Here is an 18,300-nt window from a genome sequence, read left to right as displayed (position 1 = left end):
GACTGGCTTCTGCCACAGCTGAAATGCAGAAACTCTGTTTGCTGGGGGCTTTAATGGGCTGCAGGTCCGAGGGACACAGGCAAGGGGAGCTGTGGGAAGGCACTGCTGGCTCTGTGCTGCCCTTTGTGTGTGGGGAAAGGGGAAGCAGCAGCTCCTTTCCAGATCCCATGGATCTGCAGGGATCAATCCAGTCACAGCAATGACACCACCATGCTCAATTTGGTCTCTGAGGTGCAGCCCAACATCAGAGAGAAAAAGATTCACAAAAAAAGAGCCAAGTCCAACACAAAACCTCTTTATCACCAGGCTGGCTTGATCCAAAGCTGTGAGCATTAGGAAAAAATTCTTCACTGTGAGGGTGGGGAGGCCCTGGCACAGGCTGCCCCTGGAGCCCGGGCAGTGTCCAGGGATGGGCAGCCTGGGATGGTGGAAGGTGTGGAACCCCATGGCAGGGGTGGGACTGGATCATCTTCAGGGTCCCTTCCATGACTGATTCCATCAGTGCAGGCACCTGATAATCCATCCCCCGTAGGGCAGGACTGGCACCTGCACAGACCCAAACCCCCTCTGGACAGCGGGGCACCAGCTGAACTTCCACATCCCTGCTCTGCCTGTGGGGTGAGGCTGTGCATCCCAAACCCCCTGAGCTTTCCAGGAGGTTCCTTGGGCAAAGTCCACATCTGGGAGGGTGACATTGATCCCCAGGAACCAAGGGAACGCCTCTCCCAGAGCCACCCTGCTCCAAAGCGATGGCGTAAACGCTGATCTGACTCAGGCAGTGACATGATGAATGTGGGGTTGATTTCCTCCTACCTGAGTCACACTGGAGGGAGCCAGATTTTTTTCCAAGTACTCAGGAAAGGAAAGGAATTGTGGGCAGGACAAGAGGCCAAGATCTCGCAGTTCTACCAGGATTTAGAAATAATCTTTCTGATAAAATTATTTGCATTGCAGCAGCATGTAGAGTGCTCCAGCTCTCCAAACATGGACAGAAACTCCTCCACCTTCTCCAAACCTTGCAGCCTGAGGCACTGCCAAGGGAATGACATCCCAAACCCCTGAGATACCCACAGCAGGACGGGGAACTGAACTCAAACCTCCTGAGTCACCCACTCAAAAAGCAGCTGCGGTCCCCAGCAAAGCCACTGTGCCCTGCAGATGGGGAGAACAACAACAATCCTGCAGGGCAGGACCAAGAGCTCCCAAATCTTCCTGTCTCTCTGCTCCTTATCTGAGCACAGGCTCGACCTGCTCAGGCTGAAATTCTGGTATTTCAGATCATCGGGTCCTTGCTTTTGCAATTGTAATTATCACCTCTTTACCCCGGTGGTTTGTCTGTGTAATGATTGCTCCAAGGCTCTTCGGGCTCCTACTGAGCAACGATAAGAGCTGGTTAGAGGCAAAAACTTAGGCACAAACCCGGGAGAGATAATTGAGGACTGGAGCCATCCCTCTGCCCAGCCAGGGATGTCCCAACCCAGCCAGGCTCTCAGAGCATCTCTCTGAGTACCAAGGCTGTGGAGATTTTCCCCTTTTAAATCCTTTGCTCTTATCCCAGCCATGAATCCCAGCTGATCAGTGCAGCAAGGTGGGCCATGGGATGGAAAGGGGAGGAATTGCCTCTGAGGGGTTAAACCACGGACAGCTGCTTCTCTAACCCTGCCCTGATCAGCTGTGCAGGAGGTTTCCATGATTCAGGTTTCTTTCACAGATTTAAAACTCATTCCAGATAAGCAAATGAGCAATTAGCAGTGCTGTATCTGTGATGTCATTAAAATTCAAATGGTACCCTGGCTGCTCATCAATAGTGGGATGTGCAGTTGGAGAGGATAAACCCAAATCCTCTGCTGGCAGCAGGGGGAACCCCCTCTCTGCACAGCCCCTGCTCCGGGGCTTGGTGCCAGCCCCTTCTAGGCCCCTTTGCTCTGAGCAGCAAAGCCTCAGGGCTGCAGCAGCTCCTGCAGCTGCTCTGGCAGGATGGACACCCTGGGGTGCAGCAGAGGCTGAAAGGGTCTGATCCCTTTTATCCAGTGGAGAAATTCACCCTGTGCTGAGCTGGAACCCACAGACCACAAACCCAGCGCCCGTGCAGATCAATCATCCCCAGGGCCCCGTTCTCCCACAGAACATGGGGATTCCTCCCTTTTCACACAGCTCCCTTCACTTATCTCTGTCCTGGATAACAGCAGGTGTCCCCTTTCCCTGTCTGGAAAGAGGAGTTGAACTGAAAGCAGAGTCTGCCTGCAGCCACAGGGACGGCTCCCTTTATCCTCCCCCATAAATAATAGAAGATTCATTCACAGGCTTGTAATAGATTAAAAATAAATAAATAAATAAATAAATAAGAGCTCGATTTTGTTTTGCCAATCATGCACTTAATGCAATTTTCCCTTCTCGTCCCCTTGTGCCGGTGCCTGTGGACTCACAAAGGTTTTAATAAGCTGGAAAGGTGCCAAACCATTTCTGTCTCATTAAAAAAATATCAGCACGGTGACAAAGGTAATTTTTTTCGCATCAGTAGTCAAATCCACTTGCTGAATTAAAATCCAGCTGACAGGGAGACTATCAATTTTTAATGGGAGCTTCCTCCCTCCTGGAGAGGGGAAGCCTGGGGGAGTTACCCTTAGAAAGGATCCACGTTTCTCACAACCGTCCCTTCAGCTTTGGTTTCATCTGAAGCTCGAGTTTTAAAGCCTGAGCGAGGAACTACGAAAAGCCCCCCCAGGTAAAAAACCTCCTGAGAGCTTCCCAGGCTGTGCCCCCACAGACTTTCCCTTCTCCCACTGCACACGTGGGTCAGGGGCTGGACCCCTCTGAGCTTTGTGCACCTGGGGCCAGCCCGGAGCAGGACCCGGCTCAGCACAGGTCAGGGGTGGGAACAAACTCAGAGGAAGCTCTGGCTGAGCTGATAAGGACTGCACGTGCTCTGGAGAGTCCGGCCCCTCACGCTGACCCTCCTCTCCAGGGGCCATCCCCAGCTGATGTCAGCAGCAGAATTCCATTTATTTCATAGCCACAACAATTACAGGAGCTGCAGCTCTGCCCCTGCACTGAACACAAAGCCTCTGTGGGGGAACCGAACAATTCCCTCAATCCCCTTTCCCCCAGCGCTGCTTTCCGTGTTTTCTTTTTAGTGAAACAGAAGGATCCTGAACTTCCCAGGGATTCTGAGCATCATCCTCCCCATGCTCGGATCAGCACAAGGACCAGCCCCACGCCAAAAGCAGCCTGAGCCCCCAGGATCTGCTGGACAAGGTCCCTTCTCCGTTTCTCCTGGGATTCAACAGCTCCATGCAGGAGCAGCCCCGGCTCCGGCGGTCCCAGCCCGAGGCAGGGAGCACAAAGCCCGCATTGACTCGGGAGCTGCCCGGGGCAGCCACATCCTGCCTTTGTGTGGGAGGAAGGACGCTCCGGACCCACATCCCTCCTGCCTGCAGCTCCTGGCCCGGGGAAGCAGATGTGGAGTTCAGAAGGGTTCCTGAGCCCATCCCAGGCTGGGCCCGGAGGTCAAGGCTCACACCTGGCTCTGGGAGGTGCTCACCACACAACTCCCCATGGATTGACCCTGAACGAGAAAAAACCACGATTCCTACAGAATCTGCCACAACACGAGCGCTGAAGATAATCAATGACTTGGTGATTAAAACACCTTGCACTGAAGGCTCAGTCTTGTCTCCTGCAGCAAAGCCCGGCCCGTGGGGAGCTGCGCTCCTGGCGCTGACCCCAGCCCCCTTTGGGAGCCAGCACGTTCTTCCCTCCTGCAGCGCTGATTTTCAGGATTATCCCAACCCCACACCAGGCTCTGCACAAGCCCAGAGCGCGGCACGAAGGAGCGCGGGTGGCCCCGCGGCTGCGTCACCCCCGCCCCACCGCCGGCTTCACCCGGCCCGGCTGCGGCTGCGGCTGCGGCAGACGTGACTCACTGCCCCGGAGCTGGCCGGATCCCATTACAAAATCCGGCACTCCCAGCTAGGGAAGAGTTTCACTGCGTTCTCTCTCCCTGGGAGATGGGCTGGAGCCACACAGCTCCCGTTTGCTGCTCGGACACAGCACAAGACACCAGCAAACCCCAGAGGAGGCACTTTGTGGCTCTTGATTTTAAATAAAACATGGGGAAAAAAGGCAAGAAAAAACCCAAACCCTCCATTCTAGCTCCACAACAAAGGGTGATCCTCATCCCTTCAGAAACAGCTTCCAGTCCATCCCCAGCCTGGTGAGATAGAGCCAAAGCCACCTGGGGATGTTTAGGTACAGACCTGCAGTGAGAACTGGGGACCACTCTGAACATCATCCCCCTCTGTATATTGGTTGTTCTCCTCCTTTAAGAGCAATTAAAATCAACCCCACTTTTCCCCAGCCATCTTCCCAAGGCTCAATCCACACTCGGGATGGGATATATGAACAATTCACCACCTGACAGCCTCCAGCCACCAAGGCAGCAAACACAAACCATCACAAGTGGACCAGAAGATCTCTAACCATGTTGGATGCTCCCTGAGCTCTGCTCACAACAGAAGGAAAAACCCTGGCTCAAGTCAGAACTAAACTGAACAAGTGATAACAGCCAAGCACTTCTCTCCCCCAGAAGCTGGCTCAGAGCAGCTGAGCTGTGTCACCACACGGCAGGAAGGACCCCAGGTCCTGCTGGACTCTGATCCTGAGCCAGAGGGAGCCCAGATGAGAGAGGCTGGTACAGGACATCCTCTGTCTCCAGCCACTGGGGGGGACCATCCCCAGCTGTTGTGTCACACCCAGCTGAAGGGACTCCAGCAGTTCCAGCCTCTTTGAACTCACTCAGGATTGCTGCATAAAGTTCAAGAGTCAAACTGCTGATTAGTCTGGGAATACACAACTCCCCATCCCATTGTGCTGAGATTCAATAATCTCTTTATTACCCTGGAAGAGATAGAATTACTTCCAATAGTTATTTATGAGTAAGACCTGATTTAAGAGAAACACAATTCCATTGAATTGTCAGTGCCTTGAGACATTGGTGACATCCAGAGTGGACTTCAAGCAGACAAATCAAGGGTTTATGAGATGATCCTGTACCAGATCATCAGTTATGACACACAACAGGTGGAATGAACTCCACCAAAATCCAGCTCTGTGCCCTGCTGAGCTGCTCCTCCCAGAGCTGCTTTGACACCAGCACACAGGGGCTTGGAGTTTGGTGCTGCAGGAATGAAGTCACAGTGCACAACTGCTCCTCCAAGCCCAGGTCCCTCCCTGCAGCCCTCACTGCTCAGGACATGGACCTGTGTCAGGTGAGGGAGGTTTTGGGACGGCTCCCAGCACAGAGCTCTGCCCTGCTGCTGGGATTGATCCCTGGGCTCCCAGGGAGCAGCAGCAGAACAGTTCTGTGTCCTGGGGCAATTCAGGGTAAATCCCTTGGCTCAGGAAGCTCCACGAGCACTCCCAGGCAAATTGCCAAAGTCACACAAGTGGAAAAATTTAACAATCCAGCCCTGAGTTTCCATAAGCTTGGAACTGTTGCACACACACCTGCCATTGTGCCACTTGTTGACACAACAAACATCTTTCTTCAGAAGCAGCTACAGAGACTGACCTGTGACTCACCTCAGCCTCACACTCACTGCTGAGGACTCAGTTCCATTGCAGTTACACAGCCCAATTAAACTTCTTGTGGAGTTGGATACAATCACTGCAGCAAGTCCCTTACCTAGACCTGTGTCTGTCACTTCACGAGGGTGGCCTGGGTCAGGAAGCCAAAATTCAGCACGAGCAGATCCAGGTAGGTCCTGCCTCATCACACCAGGAACCTGCAGGGTCATTTCTGAACTACAAACACAAGGATTTAAAAACAGAGACGTTAACCAAGAAGCTGGAGTGGGGAAGGGATCAGACAATTTGGGTTTGGATGAGGGGAGCTCAATCAGAGGATCAGGGGAGAATTCAGTGGTGTCAGGAACAGCAGAGACACAGATGGAACCCAGCCCAGCAGAGATTCTGTGCTCAAAAGGGTCTGTGCAACAGCTCAGGAGAGGGCTCATTACTCCAATTGATATTTAGATGAAATGTTACTACTTGAATGGATAAGAAGAAATTAAAATACTAAGCTAAATACAATTTAGAAGTTATGCTCTTTTTAAACACTGCATTTAATTGCTCTTTTTAAGCCTACACCATTCTTTATGGATAGATGAAGAAAAGAGGCAGGGGGAGCAGCAACAATAGGAACTACAAGGGAGATGGAAATGGGGAGGGAAGGCCTGGCCCATCCAGAGGACCTTTATCAGGCCTGGAGGCAGGAGATGGAAATAGGTGTGAGGGAGGATAAGCAGTGACTCAGGCCCAGAATGTATTTAAAGAACTTCTATTAGTGCTAAGATTAAAAGGCACTCAGAGGTCACCAAACCCAGGTAGAAGCAAGATTGGGATGATAAAGGAGGAGGCATTAAACCCTGGGGAGCTGCACCCCTGCAGGACATGCAGGGAAAATCCAAGTGAATGAGGATCAGCACGTCCTGAGTTCAGGTCTGTGGCTCCTCAAGCACCAAATTCACCCAAATGGACTTTGAAAAATGCCTCTGTCCAGAAGCTTCTTGGAATTTATCACACACGTTTTAGTAACAGGTGATCTCAGCATTCCAGCCCTGGAGGAGGTTTACAAGCACTTGAGCACACATTGACATCCATGTGAAGAAAGAAAAGGTTCAGCACAGAGGAGCTGCCCTGAAACCTCCCCTCCCAGGCAGGGCCTGGAGCAGCCCTGCCTCAGGCCAGACCCTGCACAAGGGCAAGGAAAGGCTCACCCGTCTCCAACTTCCCTGTGTACATCACAGCTGCTGCAGCTGCAGCACAAAAAGAATTCAAAAGCACCTTCCAGAAAAACCTCAGGCTTCAGAACTGAGCTGATTTCAGAAACACAGCTGGGGATTTTACAAGAATTGCACAGCAGCAACCCAGCAAGTTCCCAGGGATTAAAAGGGGCTTGGAACCGGGTGCTTTGTAAGGTCCCACCCCACTCTGTGATTCCATGATTCTGGAAAGTCAGGAGCCCCCAGGATTCCTCAGATGAGCTCCCACACCACTACAGCTCCTTCCACAAGTTAATCCAACCTGCTGTTCATTTCTTGCAGGGCCTTCAAACACTTTACTTGTTCTGACCAGCAATTTTCACAGCAAATACTGAGTTTGAGCTTCTCCATCCTCTCAGAGCACTGCCCAGGTAAGGCTGTTAGACTCCTGCTTGGCAAGAACTCCACAGGAGCATCACTAATTAAAGGGCTTTTCCTGCTCCACCAGGCCAGTTAAAAGCCCCAATTTTTCCAGAGCCAGCACAGTGGATCAAACACCTTCTCATCTCTGAGCAGTCATTAACCCTGCACAAAACAAAGCTGATTAGCAAATGTAAACGTCCAGATAAAAATAGCCAACATCTGTTTAAATTTAGAAATTTATTTTGTTTAATCCACAAGCTTTATATAGCTTTAGTTAAAAAAACAAAAACAAAGAACAGTGAAAACATGACAATATCCAAAGTTCAGGTTCCTCTAAACTTTCAAAGAACACAGCTCTGAAAGTTGCTCAGACCATTCCGAAGAACCGTAACGAGACAAGATTTATGAATGGGGCAACGACAGCTCACAAACAAAATTTATGGAACTGAAGGAATTATTATTATTTTTTCTGGGTCTGCTGATCATGGAAACTGCCCTTTAAAAAAAGAACATAAAAATACAAATGAAATTCCAGTGTTCCAAATCAACATGTTACATCAATATAAACCCACAGTGTCCTGGTAAACAACATGCTTTCATTTATGTACCACTCTAAATTGCTATTCTTGATTGGCTTTAATGGAGACTATACAGGCAACAGTAGAAAGCATTAAAATAGAGATGTACTTCCTTGAATTCTGCAGTGGTTTTACTCCTGGGCAAGCCTACAAACCACAAAGGTTAGTAGCATCATGTAAGTGATACAAAAGAAGTCAAATGAGCCCCTCACAAATTCTGCTCAAGGCTCTGCTGGATTTCAAAGAAATGAGGGAACTGACGGTCATGTTTCAAACCTCCAAAACAAATTCCTACTGCTTCTAAAAAGTCTCACTCTAAATGAAATTATGCTGACTGTCAATGAAAGAATGTCACTAGTACACTGTGGACACCTTTTGTAATGTAAATCCATGCCCTTTGTACATGGTGAACCTCAACCTAGCAATTATTACAACAAATGTTATATTCTAAAGCTCAAACACATTTAGCAATTTGAAATTGAATTCTGAGTACAAACCAAATAAAATGTACATTATATCAAAGGGTTGGCCTAGGAGGGGGGGGACACCTGCGCCTTCCTCATGGACCTCAGGGCCTTCTCCCGCAGGTGCTTTTCGAGGTCATCCAGGTTGTCCTCGGGTTCACTTTCTGTCTCCTTCAAACAAACACAAAGAGCTGCTTCAAACACCCCTGGCCTGGCCAGGCTGAGCCCTCCCAGCCCTGAAATGCCCACAGGGAATCACACACCCCAAATCTCATTTGGAATTAGGGCTGTCAGAACAGCGGCAGAGCAGCGCACGCCCACCCTTGACAAAGCCCCAAATTCTCACCTTTTTGGGTTCTGTCTCTGCTTCCTGCTCTCCCTGTGCTGAGGTGGTGTCTGCTGGAGCCACAGCAGCAGCCACTGCAGCTGCTGCTGCCTTCTCCTTCTTATGCTTTTTGTGTTTCTTGTGCTTTTTATCCTTTTTATGCTTCTTATCCTTCTTTTTCTTCTTCTTCTTGCCACCACCTTCTTGATCTGAATTCTGTAATAAATAATTCAATACATGTTACAACTCATCTCTAAGGTTTCAAACTTCTCCGGCAAAGAATGGAACTGCCCCTGGGAAACACCTCAGAAGAGGAGGTGAAGATACCAAACAATCTGTTCTCCTTCCCCTGGGAATACTCTGAGTTTGCACATAGGATCCTGACCATAAACAGGCCCCCTCACTCTGTAGCCCATAAAACTCACATACACTCATGAAAAGGGACAGACTTTTCCCCAGAAGTCTGATTTTCTATAGAGCACTATTTTCTCCCACACTTGGAGATGTTAAGCTTGAAAAATTCCTGTTACAAATTCTTTTTAGAAGTTTTTAACAATGAAGAATGACCCCAAGCAGTTTCCCCCAATGAATAACCAACCCTGGGGCTGCTCAGCAGTTCAGCCCTCCCAAGCAGAGGCTGCCCTCTGAGTACAGTTCTGTTTGATGAGCAGACAAATACCCTGGCAGGTGACGGGCTCTGAGTTGGGCTCTTGGCCTTTTTTGCAGGTGACCAGTTTGCAGAAGGAGAGCGAGAGCGGGCAGGAGATGCAGGTCCTGGGTGTTTTTTGGGAGCTGTCTCAGGTGACCCCGACGCAGAGCGGGACGAGGACACGCGCCGGGGGCTGGGGGTGGAAGCCCTGGGGAACACAGAGTCAGAGCTGAGACACAGAACGAGGCAACATCAACACCCAAGGGAACACCTGTGCTTTCACTTGGTCAGGCTGCACTTCGAAGATTGAAATTGATTTAAAAAAATTGATTACTTGCTTTGCTGGTGTGATAAAAAAGGCAAAACCATCCAATGGCAGAGTGGATCCATAATGCAGAGGGATAATGCAGCCTGAAAAGCTGTTAAACAACCCTGCTGCTGCTTAGAACTGATTGCTGCCTTTCTGCTTTAACTAAGTTATAATCAAATTAAAAGTCAAGAGAACAGCAATGCTATTTAATTGTGCAAGGCTTTCCACTCAGCTACATTTCCTTCTGAAAAAACTCATAAGCCAGCACCACACTTCTCACAGTCTGCTCAGAAAAGCAGCATCTCACTAAAGACAAAAATATTTACAATTGTAGCAGTTTATCATGAATGGTCACTTATGGAATCATTTCTGAGCTAATGAGAAGTGCTGGTCCCCTTCCACAGTTCAGTTTAAAGACAAAGTTAAGTTTTCTTTAAAGCCAGCAAATAAAGGGAAGGATCTGGGGAGACCTTGTGGCACATTTCAGGGTCTTATAAAAAGGAGGGAGAAGGGATTTTTATGCAGGCAGCACAAGGGGGAATGGCTTCCACTGCCAGAGGCAGGGATGGATGGGATATTGGGAAAAACTTCTTCCTTGTGAGGGTGGGCAGGCCCTGGCACAGGGTACCCAGAGCAGCTGGGGCTGCCCCTGGAGCCCTGGCAGTGCCCAAGGCCAGGGACTGGAGCAGCCTGGGACAGTGGAGGTGTCCCTGCCACGGCAGGGGTGGCACTGGATGGGCTTTAAGGTCCCTTCCCACCCAAACCATTCTGGGATTCTATGATTCCTTAACTACTTCCACTGCATTACAACTGAACAACCACCCCTCATCAAACCCAGAGCAGACAAGATGGGTTTTTTACTTTGTTTTCTTGGGTTCTGGCGTTCTGGACACCCTCCTGATGGGCCTGCTGCTGGGTGAGGGTGACTGTCTCCTCTGCGGCGACGCCGACGCTCCCCTGCGCGGCGGCGCGGGGCTGGAGGAGGGGTGGGAAGCTCGAGGCCGTGGTGAAGGTGAATGCCTTTTGTTTTGGGGTGGAGAACGCGTTTCCCTGTTGGATCTGCTGGGAGGAGACCCCTTCCTGTGCTTGGAAGACTCGGAAGGGGAGCGCCGCTTGGCAGAGGGGGAGCTCCTCTGTTTTGGCGGTGGGGAGTGGGAGACTCTGCGCTTGGACTGGGGGGAAGGGGAGGCCCTTCTTTTGGGAGGGGGAGGAGGAGAAGCCGTTCTCCTCTTGGGAGGGGGAGAGGGGGAATATCGCCTCTGGATCGGGGGCGAGTATCTCCGAGGAGAGGGAGAACGTCTGCGCGGGGGCGGTGATGGAGACCTGCAAAGAGAACAAACGCTCAGGGGCCAGCCAGGCAGTCAGCAGTGCCCTGCAGAGGGGCAAAAGGACTCCAGAGTTCTTTGAACTTCTCAAGATTTAAACTAGAATTCTTTAGAAGTCAAAAGAGTTTAAAATAAAACTCTTGAAATCCAGAAAGGTTGTGGTTGCCCCATCCCTGAAGTGTCCAAGGCCAGGTTGGACAAAACTTGGAGCAACCTGGGCTAGTGGAAGGTGTCCCACCCCGTGCCATGGGTGCTGACTGGATAATCCTTAAGGTCCCTCCCAACCCAAACCATCCCACGGTTGTGTCATTCCGATTCAGGATTTGCAGCAGCAACCCAACGACATCCAGGCCATGCACCCACCACACCCAGCCTCACCAACACACCGCAGCCCCCTCAGCTTCCCAGAGAAGGAGCTGGGAGCAGAGCCCTTTCCCGTGCCCAGGGGTGCCCGCTGGGGTCGGTACCTTCGGCGAGGCGGGGACGGGGAGCGGCGGCGCCGGGGCGGGGGCGCCGGGGAAGGGGAGCGGCGCCGGCGCGCGGGGGGCGGCGAGGGGCTCCTCCTCCTCCTGCTGCTGCAGAAAACAGGGACTGATCAGGGAACGCCAGCTGAGCCACCAGCTGCTCCCTGCTCTGCAACCACTGCACAAAGTCTGCTCCTTCATGCACCTCGCAATGGAATTCTACTGGGAGCACTGATGGAAAGAAACGAACTTGAACCTTTCTGAAGAGTGTGAGATGATGAGTGTCTGACTGTGACCCTGAACCCACCACGGTGTCTGACTGTGACCCTGAGCCCACCTGACTGCCACCCTGAGCCCACCACGGTGTCTGACTGTGACCCTGAGCCCACCTGACTGTCACCCTGAGCCCACCACAGTGTCTGACTGTCACCCTGAGCCCACCTGTCACCCCGAGCCCACCACATCACCCAGGACACAATTCCACACATGCACAACCTGATCCATCACCACCTTGTAGCCAAAGAAAGACCAAATGGTTGGAATAAGTGATAGATCACTTGATAGATGCTAATTTTGCCTTGGGTGGAGGTAATTTTCTTCACAGTGTGAAACTGTGCTCCATCTGAAATCCAAAATTATTTATTTCTTGAAATGCAGTGAAAAAAACTAGAGTGGCTGCTGAACTGCAGCTCTCTGGATTAAAACTGTTCACCAAATGAGCCATTTTCTGCTTTGCAGGGTTTACAACAGACTTCTGGAAGAGGGAATTTTAATCCAACACATTCTTGCATAGAATTTTAAAGGAAAGGAATATTGGCAAAGTGAAATACTCCTTTTTTTAAAAAAAAAAAGCAATTAAGATAAAATGACTGGATAAGGGAAAATTGAGAGCAATTAAAAAGCAAAGCAGCTCATTTACATTAAGTGAGATCTGATTTCAAACATGCTGGGTATTGTTCTCCAAGGCAATGAAACACACTTTTATAGATAAGAGTTTGCTCCAAAATGTTCTTTTATGATCCAAAAAACCCCCAGCCTTCAAATGTACTGACTGTCCTAATTAAAGATGTATTTATGCAACAGGCAGTATGTGGATTCAGTGTGTTGCAAAACAAGATCAAAGCCTTTGAATCCCAACCTGTTTTCCATAAAAATGTTTGACAGGATCCATAATTAGGAAGGTCTGCACTGGTGAGGGAGTCATCCTTATCTCCTGCATCATGATGTGTGCTGGGAGTATCTGCTAGCTAAGGCTTAATTACAGCCTGCTCAAGGGTCATTACATCCAATTAATAAACCCATCAAGCTTCCTGCACCTTTCTGCATTTCTAGATCAACACAGAGACACAGAGCAAAAAGTGTCACAAATAAACAAGTCACTGCTGTTTTACTGATTGTCTACTTCCAGTAGTTTCAATCATCTCTGACCCAGAAGATCAAGATCTCAATTGCTTGTTGCAAGTGTGCAGGAGGGTTTTGAGTCAGTGGCAGCAGGAACCCAACACTGCTCACCCAAAGCTGGGTGTCTGGAGCCAGGAGCCCCTGAGGAACACAAGTGTTCAGCTGTTTCCAGGCATCAGTGGGATGTAACAACATCAAAGTTATTGATGTCACAGGCTGATGTGAAATAACAAGGGGTGAGCAGTGAGGGACACAGCAGGTGCTGCTCCTTCTCTTTTTGCCAGTGAAATGGTTCCAGGTCCAACACAAGAAGCAGCACATCAGTCTGAATTTCCCTCACCGTGAGTGTGTAAGTCTAAAGGACAAAAGGATGGCAAATGCTTATCCATGCCAAAATAAATGACAGCCTGTTTAAGAGATGAACTTCTAACCAACCTTTTCATCACTGGTGATTGCCACCTCTTTTCCATCTGCATCCTGAGAGCAGTGGAGGGAAAACAGAACAAAACAAAACAGATCTATCTGCCACGGATCTGAGGCAAAAATGAACACCATCAAAGAAAGGTCAGAGCAATTTTTGCCAAATGAGTGTAATGGGAAGGAAACCTTGTAAGAAATCTGGGCAGAGTGGGCATGACTCGATGTGCATTTGGTGAGAGTTGCAGAGAGACAGACACGAGCAGCAGGGAGGGAGGAGCTGAGCTCGGGCACTTACCGAGGGGAGGAGTCCTTCTGGCGCTTGCGGGGCGAGGGGCTGCGCGAGTGCGAGTGCCGGTGGCGCCTGCCCACCTCCCCGTTCTTCACGTTCGACCTCTTGGGCCTCTCCTCTTCTGAGGAAGACGAAGAACCAGAATCTGCAAACACAGAAAGAATCACTCTCTGGAAAATGATCCTTGGGACACTGGTCACTGACAGGGTAATGCTGCAGTTCAAACCAACCTCATCTCCCATCAAATCGGAACCCGAAATTCAAACAGATTGACTGAAGGCGTTGGCTGAACTTAACTGATAAATAAATCTACTGGGTAAAAATACAAACTGTCCTCATAAAATTTGGCTAGACAGGTAATTTAAAAGGTGAACTGCAGCTGCTTTTTGAAACTATGTGGACAAAAATACCCAGGTGAATTTACTGATCTCAAGCATAAAAGAGTCCAAAGTAAGGACAGATGATGTAATCCACAGCACACAGTATTTGTGGGTGATGTTAAGAGTTTAGAAGCGCAATTTTAAAGCTGCAAACCCATTAACAAAAGATGTAATGACCTTTAAAAGTCATACTTTTATTCCTCCTGAGTAATAATTAAAGTGACCTCATTATGTGTGGCAAATCTGTAATTAAGTTTACAATAGCACTGCAGAGCACAGAGCAAATAGTTTTAATCTGTATTTGAACTTAACTACTTCCTGCAAAAGGAAACTACAACCCAGTTTTCGGGAATTTCTGTGCTCCATACCAGATGAAGACTGTTGATTTTGCCTCCTGTACTGGCGCCTCTGTTGGACAGAATCTGCTGCAGCCATTTTGCCTCCTTTGTCTTCTTCTGAAAGGACACACAAGGACAGGGCACTTAAACCAGGGATAAAGATTTGCCTATGCAGGCAGAAGCGAAGTTATGGACAGCAGACCATCAGGTATGGGGTTTTCCCCGACTCAAATCTTAGGATAACATAAGGCTGGAATACACTTTGGCTGAACTTTCATTCCAAGCAGTCTTGGACAGAATGAGGCAGTAGGAGTGATCATCTTTAGAGTTCTGAAAACTCTTGATTTCAATGCCAGACTTTCTGGAGGGCCCAGCACTTCCGTGCCCAAGGATTTCTGACTAAAAGCCCCACACCCAGCAGCAGAGCTGAGAAGCCAGAGCCATACCTGATTCCGACAATTCTGCTTTCCTGGGCTTGGGTGCTGGCGAAGGAGACTCTCTTTTCTCAGTACTCTTGTGTTTGGGTGCTACAAGACAAAACGCAACAGCTCAGCTGCAATTCCCACCATTCCTCCAAGGGTGCACGTGAACAGCAGTCCCCAAGGGACAAGCCAAGCTGCGATGGTGTCCCTCACCTGAAGCCCTGCTGGGGGAGACGGAGCCGCGGCTCTTGCGGGCGCGGTTGGACTGCTGGGGGGTGGGCGAGCGGCGGGGCTTGGCCGGGGGGCTGCCGGGGGGCGAGGGCCGGTGGCGGCGCCGGGGGGGGCTGGCAGAGGGCGACAGCCGGCGCGTTTTGCGGGGGGGGCTGGACACGGGTCTCTTGGGAGGCTTCTTTGGTGGAGAGCGGGAGCGCGACGAGGACGAGGAGGAGCTGCTGCCGGACAGCGAGGCCGAGGAGCGTCTTCTCCTGCAAATCAAAGGCACATCAGCTCCTGGCCAGCCGCGGCGGGGAACACGTCAGCACAAAGAACAAAGAACTGCGGCTGTTTGCAAGCACAGACACTGAGCCACAGACAACAGCACTTCCCAAACATGGTGGACTGCCTGCAACGCTCGCTTTGGAGGAGAGGAGGATAACGACCAATCTTTCAGTTATTCTTAACTATAACAGTGAGCTAAAAATTGTTAGTGTCACCTTCACTGGCTTTCTGTCAATCTACAGGCTACAGCTAGGCTTTGCCCCTGGAAACAATTAGTTTTGGTTGGGCTCTCTAATTTCTGGGTGGTTAAGAGAATTGTCTTGTGTTAGCACATGTGACTTAACGGTCTCCAGAGCAGATCTGGGTAAGAGCATAGTGTGCAAGGACACTAAAATGTTTTACACCAGGAGGTGAAAATTTCAGACAACTTAACAACTTAACAATTCAGAATCCATCTATCCATCCTTATGTTTTAGTTTTTCATCTTTACTTTGCAATTTTAAAAGGTAGGGCCTCAGAATTCTGCGGCAAAATTTGTGGCAAGTTCTGTTGCAATTGTGTACCTGCAGAATCCACCTTTGGCTGCAGAATTCCTGAGAACCTGGAAAAAAGAAACCCTACCTTGAGTGAGATAAACATTTGCTGAAAGGGTGCTCTTGTACATCTTGCAACATACATGTTTGATACTTTTCACAGTTTTCCCAGTAACTGTGTGAAATGAACATATTGACAAACTCAGGCAATAGTTATCACCTTGTCACAGAAAGGAAGAGAAGTGTTCCTTCCTCAAAAACAACTGCTGTACACAAGAAGCATCACTTTGATTCTCTTCCTATGAAAAGGATCAGAATCTGTTCTCTCCCCATGAAGACAAATCTCTATTTTGACACTGCCAAAAGCACATCATTTACTTTGCAAGGCAGCTAAGAGCTTTGTCTCTAGAGCAATTCTTATCTTGTGAAAAATGTGACTTTCAACACCAAAGGGCAAATCTTGAAGAATCTTAAGAAAACATGAAGAAGAAACATATTTCAAGTCCAAATTTAATTTTATGGGATAGAAATACAAGTCATAATTAAAAATTCCCAATGAGTAAAATTCCCAACTCGTTCTCATTTTTTTTTTCCCCTGTCAGGAAAGAAAAGCACTAAGACTTAAGCAAAAAAGCCCTAAGGGATATCATGTCAGCCTGTGCTGGGAGCTACCCAGAGCCATTTGAAGAAGCAAAAAAGAAAAAAAGCTCTGAAATAGCCACTTTTCAAAAAGGTGGAATTCTCATCACTACCCTAACTCAGAAGAAAATCATTTCACATCTGCAACCGTGCTCCCCCACAGCACACTCAGGAAACACAACACTGCAGTTTTTCCATCACTCCGATCACACACCTGCCACTGCTAAGGTGAGATGAACAGGGAGTTTTGCTAACACAGCTCCAGTTCCCGTTAACTTTGCAGGTTTAGCCCCTCAGCTGTCTCAAAAAGCAGGGCTCTTACCGCCTGACCGGGGATCTGCTCCTCCTGTGCCTGGGTGGGGGAGGCATCCTCCGGGGCGGGCTCCTCCTGCGCGGGGACGGCCGGCGCCGCGGGCTGGGTCGCCTTCTGGGGGAGTAAGACCTGTCACCATCAGAAATTCCAGTGAAAGGCAACTATCTAACTTCCATAGTTGAGGAAATGTATCCTCGGGGCACTGAGTGCAGAGCTGCTCTCCTCCAAGTGCATCCTATCAAGGCTGTATTTAGGTGAGGATGCCAAATGTACAGACACAATCAGGGCTTTGAAGTTTATCAATGTCACTCTACTAAGTAGTAGAATAATAAAAAAAGGAGGTAAAGAAAGTATTTTACAGCATTTTCACACCAAACCCATGTCCTAGAGAAAGGCTACACAATTCTCATTATCAATATTAAGCAGCTGAATTCCTTCTCTGATCAGTGCTGGTCACCATGAGGATCTTCTCATAAATCGACACAAACAAAATATTCCCAAACACATTTATACACCAAATGCATCCTCCTCACTTGGCCCAAAACATCCACAGCTCAACACCTCTAAAAACATCACTAACCAAGAACATTTAGTGGCATCTTCAGCAGAAAATATTCTCAAGCTTCACTGTCAGCACCTGAAGCCCTACCTTGACCGTGATCTATGGCGCCTTCTGGGTCGAGAATGAGACGGAGATCGGGACCGGGACCTTGACCTGGACTTGGACCGAGATGGGGATCTCTGACGAGTCTTCTCCTTCTCCTTCTCCCTCTCCCTCTCCCGCTCCCTCTCCTTCTTTGAATTACGTTCTGGTGAAGTTTCCTTAGTCTCTGGTACAGGTGGTTCAGGTTTAGGAGCTTTTGGGATATCACTGTTAAAAATAAGGACTTCATTCGTAAGCATACACAAACCACAGCCTGCAGAGCAACATTTTAGAAGCTGCCAAGATACTCCCCTGCAACAAACATTCTCCTGCCCATTCTCTGACAAACTGCTCCAGAACTGTGAAAAGAGTTAGAATGTGGTACAATGATTCAAAAAGAGTAAGTAACATAGAGGCTACATGATGACAATCAGCTGGAAGTCAACATGACATTGTCACAAGTGTCAGTGATGAGCAGGACAATGAAATCACAGTGGTAGCAAAGCACACTGCCCTTAGAATTCTACACAGGACAAAGAAACCTCACTGAAGATTCTAAAATAAATGCTTTGGCTGTTGCAGGGGCACAGGGAGGAGCAGGCATTGCCCAAGCCAAGCTCCAGTGAGGTAGTAGAATAATAGTTCCATTTTTTAAAGGCAACACGTGGCTCTACACACAGAGCTCTCACCTGTTTGAAGCTGCCTCTTGCACAACAGTCTCCTTTGGTTTCACGGAGGGCTCTGGCTCAGGAGTGGCCTCTTTCTTCTCGGGGGCAGGGGTGGCACTGCGGCTCTTGGTGCGGTGGTGGGGGGAGCGCGAGTGGCTGCGCTTCCGCTCGCGGCGCACGGGAGACGACCGCCGCCGAGGGGAGGGAGAGCGGGACTTGCGTCTGGGGACAGACAGACAGAGCGCTCAGCTCGGGGACAGACAGAGCACTCACAGCTCGGGGACAGACAGAGCACAGCTCGGGGACAGACAGAGCCCTCACAGCTCGGGGACAGACAGAGCCCTCACAGCTCGGGGACAGACAGAGCCCTCACAGCTCGGGGACAGACAGAGCCAGAGCCCTGTGCACCCAGGGACACCCAGCACTGCCTGGGGACAGCCACACTCAGAGCCCTGTG

The 18,300-nt window shown here is 49.5% G+C and overlaps 1 protein-coding gene across 10 annotated transcripts in view; it reads right to left on the bottom strand.

The window, feature by feature from the left end:
- Positions 1-7,402: 7,402 nt before the first annotated feature.
- The window catches only part of SRRM1 (serine and arginine repetitive matrix 1), a 17,736-nt gene continuing 6,838 nt past the window's right edge, over positions 7,403-18,300 (bottom strand). For 2 of the 10 annotated variants that reach the window (XM_054517211.1, XM_054517217.1), the window contains 13 exons: positions 17,865-18,065; positions 17,182-17,403; positions 16,542-16,661; positions 14,763-15,034; positions 14,574-14,654; positions 14,158-14,244; positions 13,416-13,554; positions 13,136-13,177; positions 11,303-11,410; positions 10,372-10,833; positions 9,231-9,408; positions 8,573-8,767; positions 7,403-8,397 (listed from right to left, as the gene is read on the bottom strand). In XM_054517211.1, the coding sequence (XP_054373186.1) occupies positions 8,293-8,397; positions 8,573-8,767; positions 9,231-9,408; positions 10,372-10,833; positions 11,303-11,410; positions 13,136-13,177; positions 13,416-13,554; positions 14,158-14,244; positions 14,574-14,654; positions 14,763-15,034; positions 16,542-16,661; positions 17,182-17,403; positions 17,865-18,065 (2,212 nt within the window). In that variant the 3' untranslated portion in view covers positions 7,403-8,292. The remainder of the gene's footprint in view (positions 8,398-8,572; positions 8,768-9,230; positions 9,409-10,371; positions 10,834-11,302; positions 11,411-13,135; positions 13,178-13,415; positions 13,555-14,157; positions 14,245-14,573; positions 14,655-14,762; positions 15,035-16,541; positions 16,662-17,181; positions 17,404-17,864; positions 18,066-18,300) is intronic. The other 8 variants (XM_054517212.1, XM_054517213.1, XM_036396992.1 and 5 more) reach the window with 8 other exon arrangements.

The sequence above is a fragment of the Molothrus ater genome, chromosome 24, assembly GCF_012460135.2.
Source record: "Molothrus ater isolate BHLD 08-10-18 breed brown headed cowbird chromosome 24, BPBGC_Mater_1.1, whole genome shotgun sequence".
Classification (NCBI taxonomy): domain Eukaryota; kingdom Metazoa; phylum Chordata; class Aves; order Passeriformes; family Icteridae; genus Molothrus; species Molothrus ater.
This window is presented reverse-complemented; position numbering and strand designations above follow the sequence as displayed.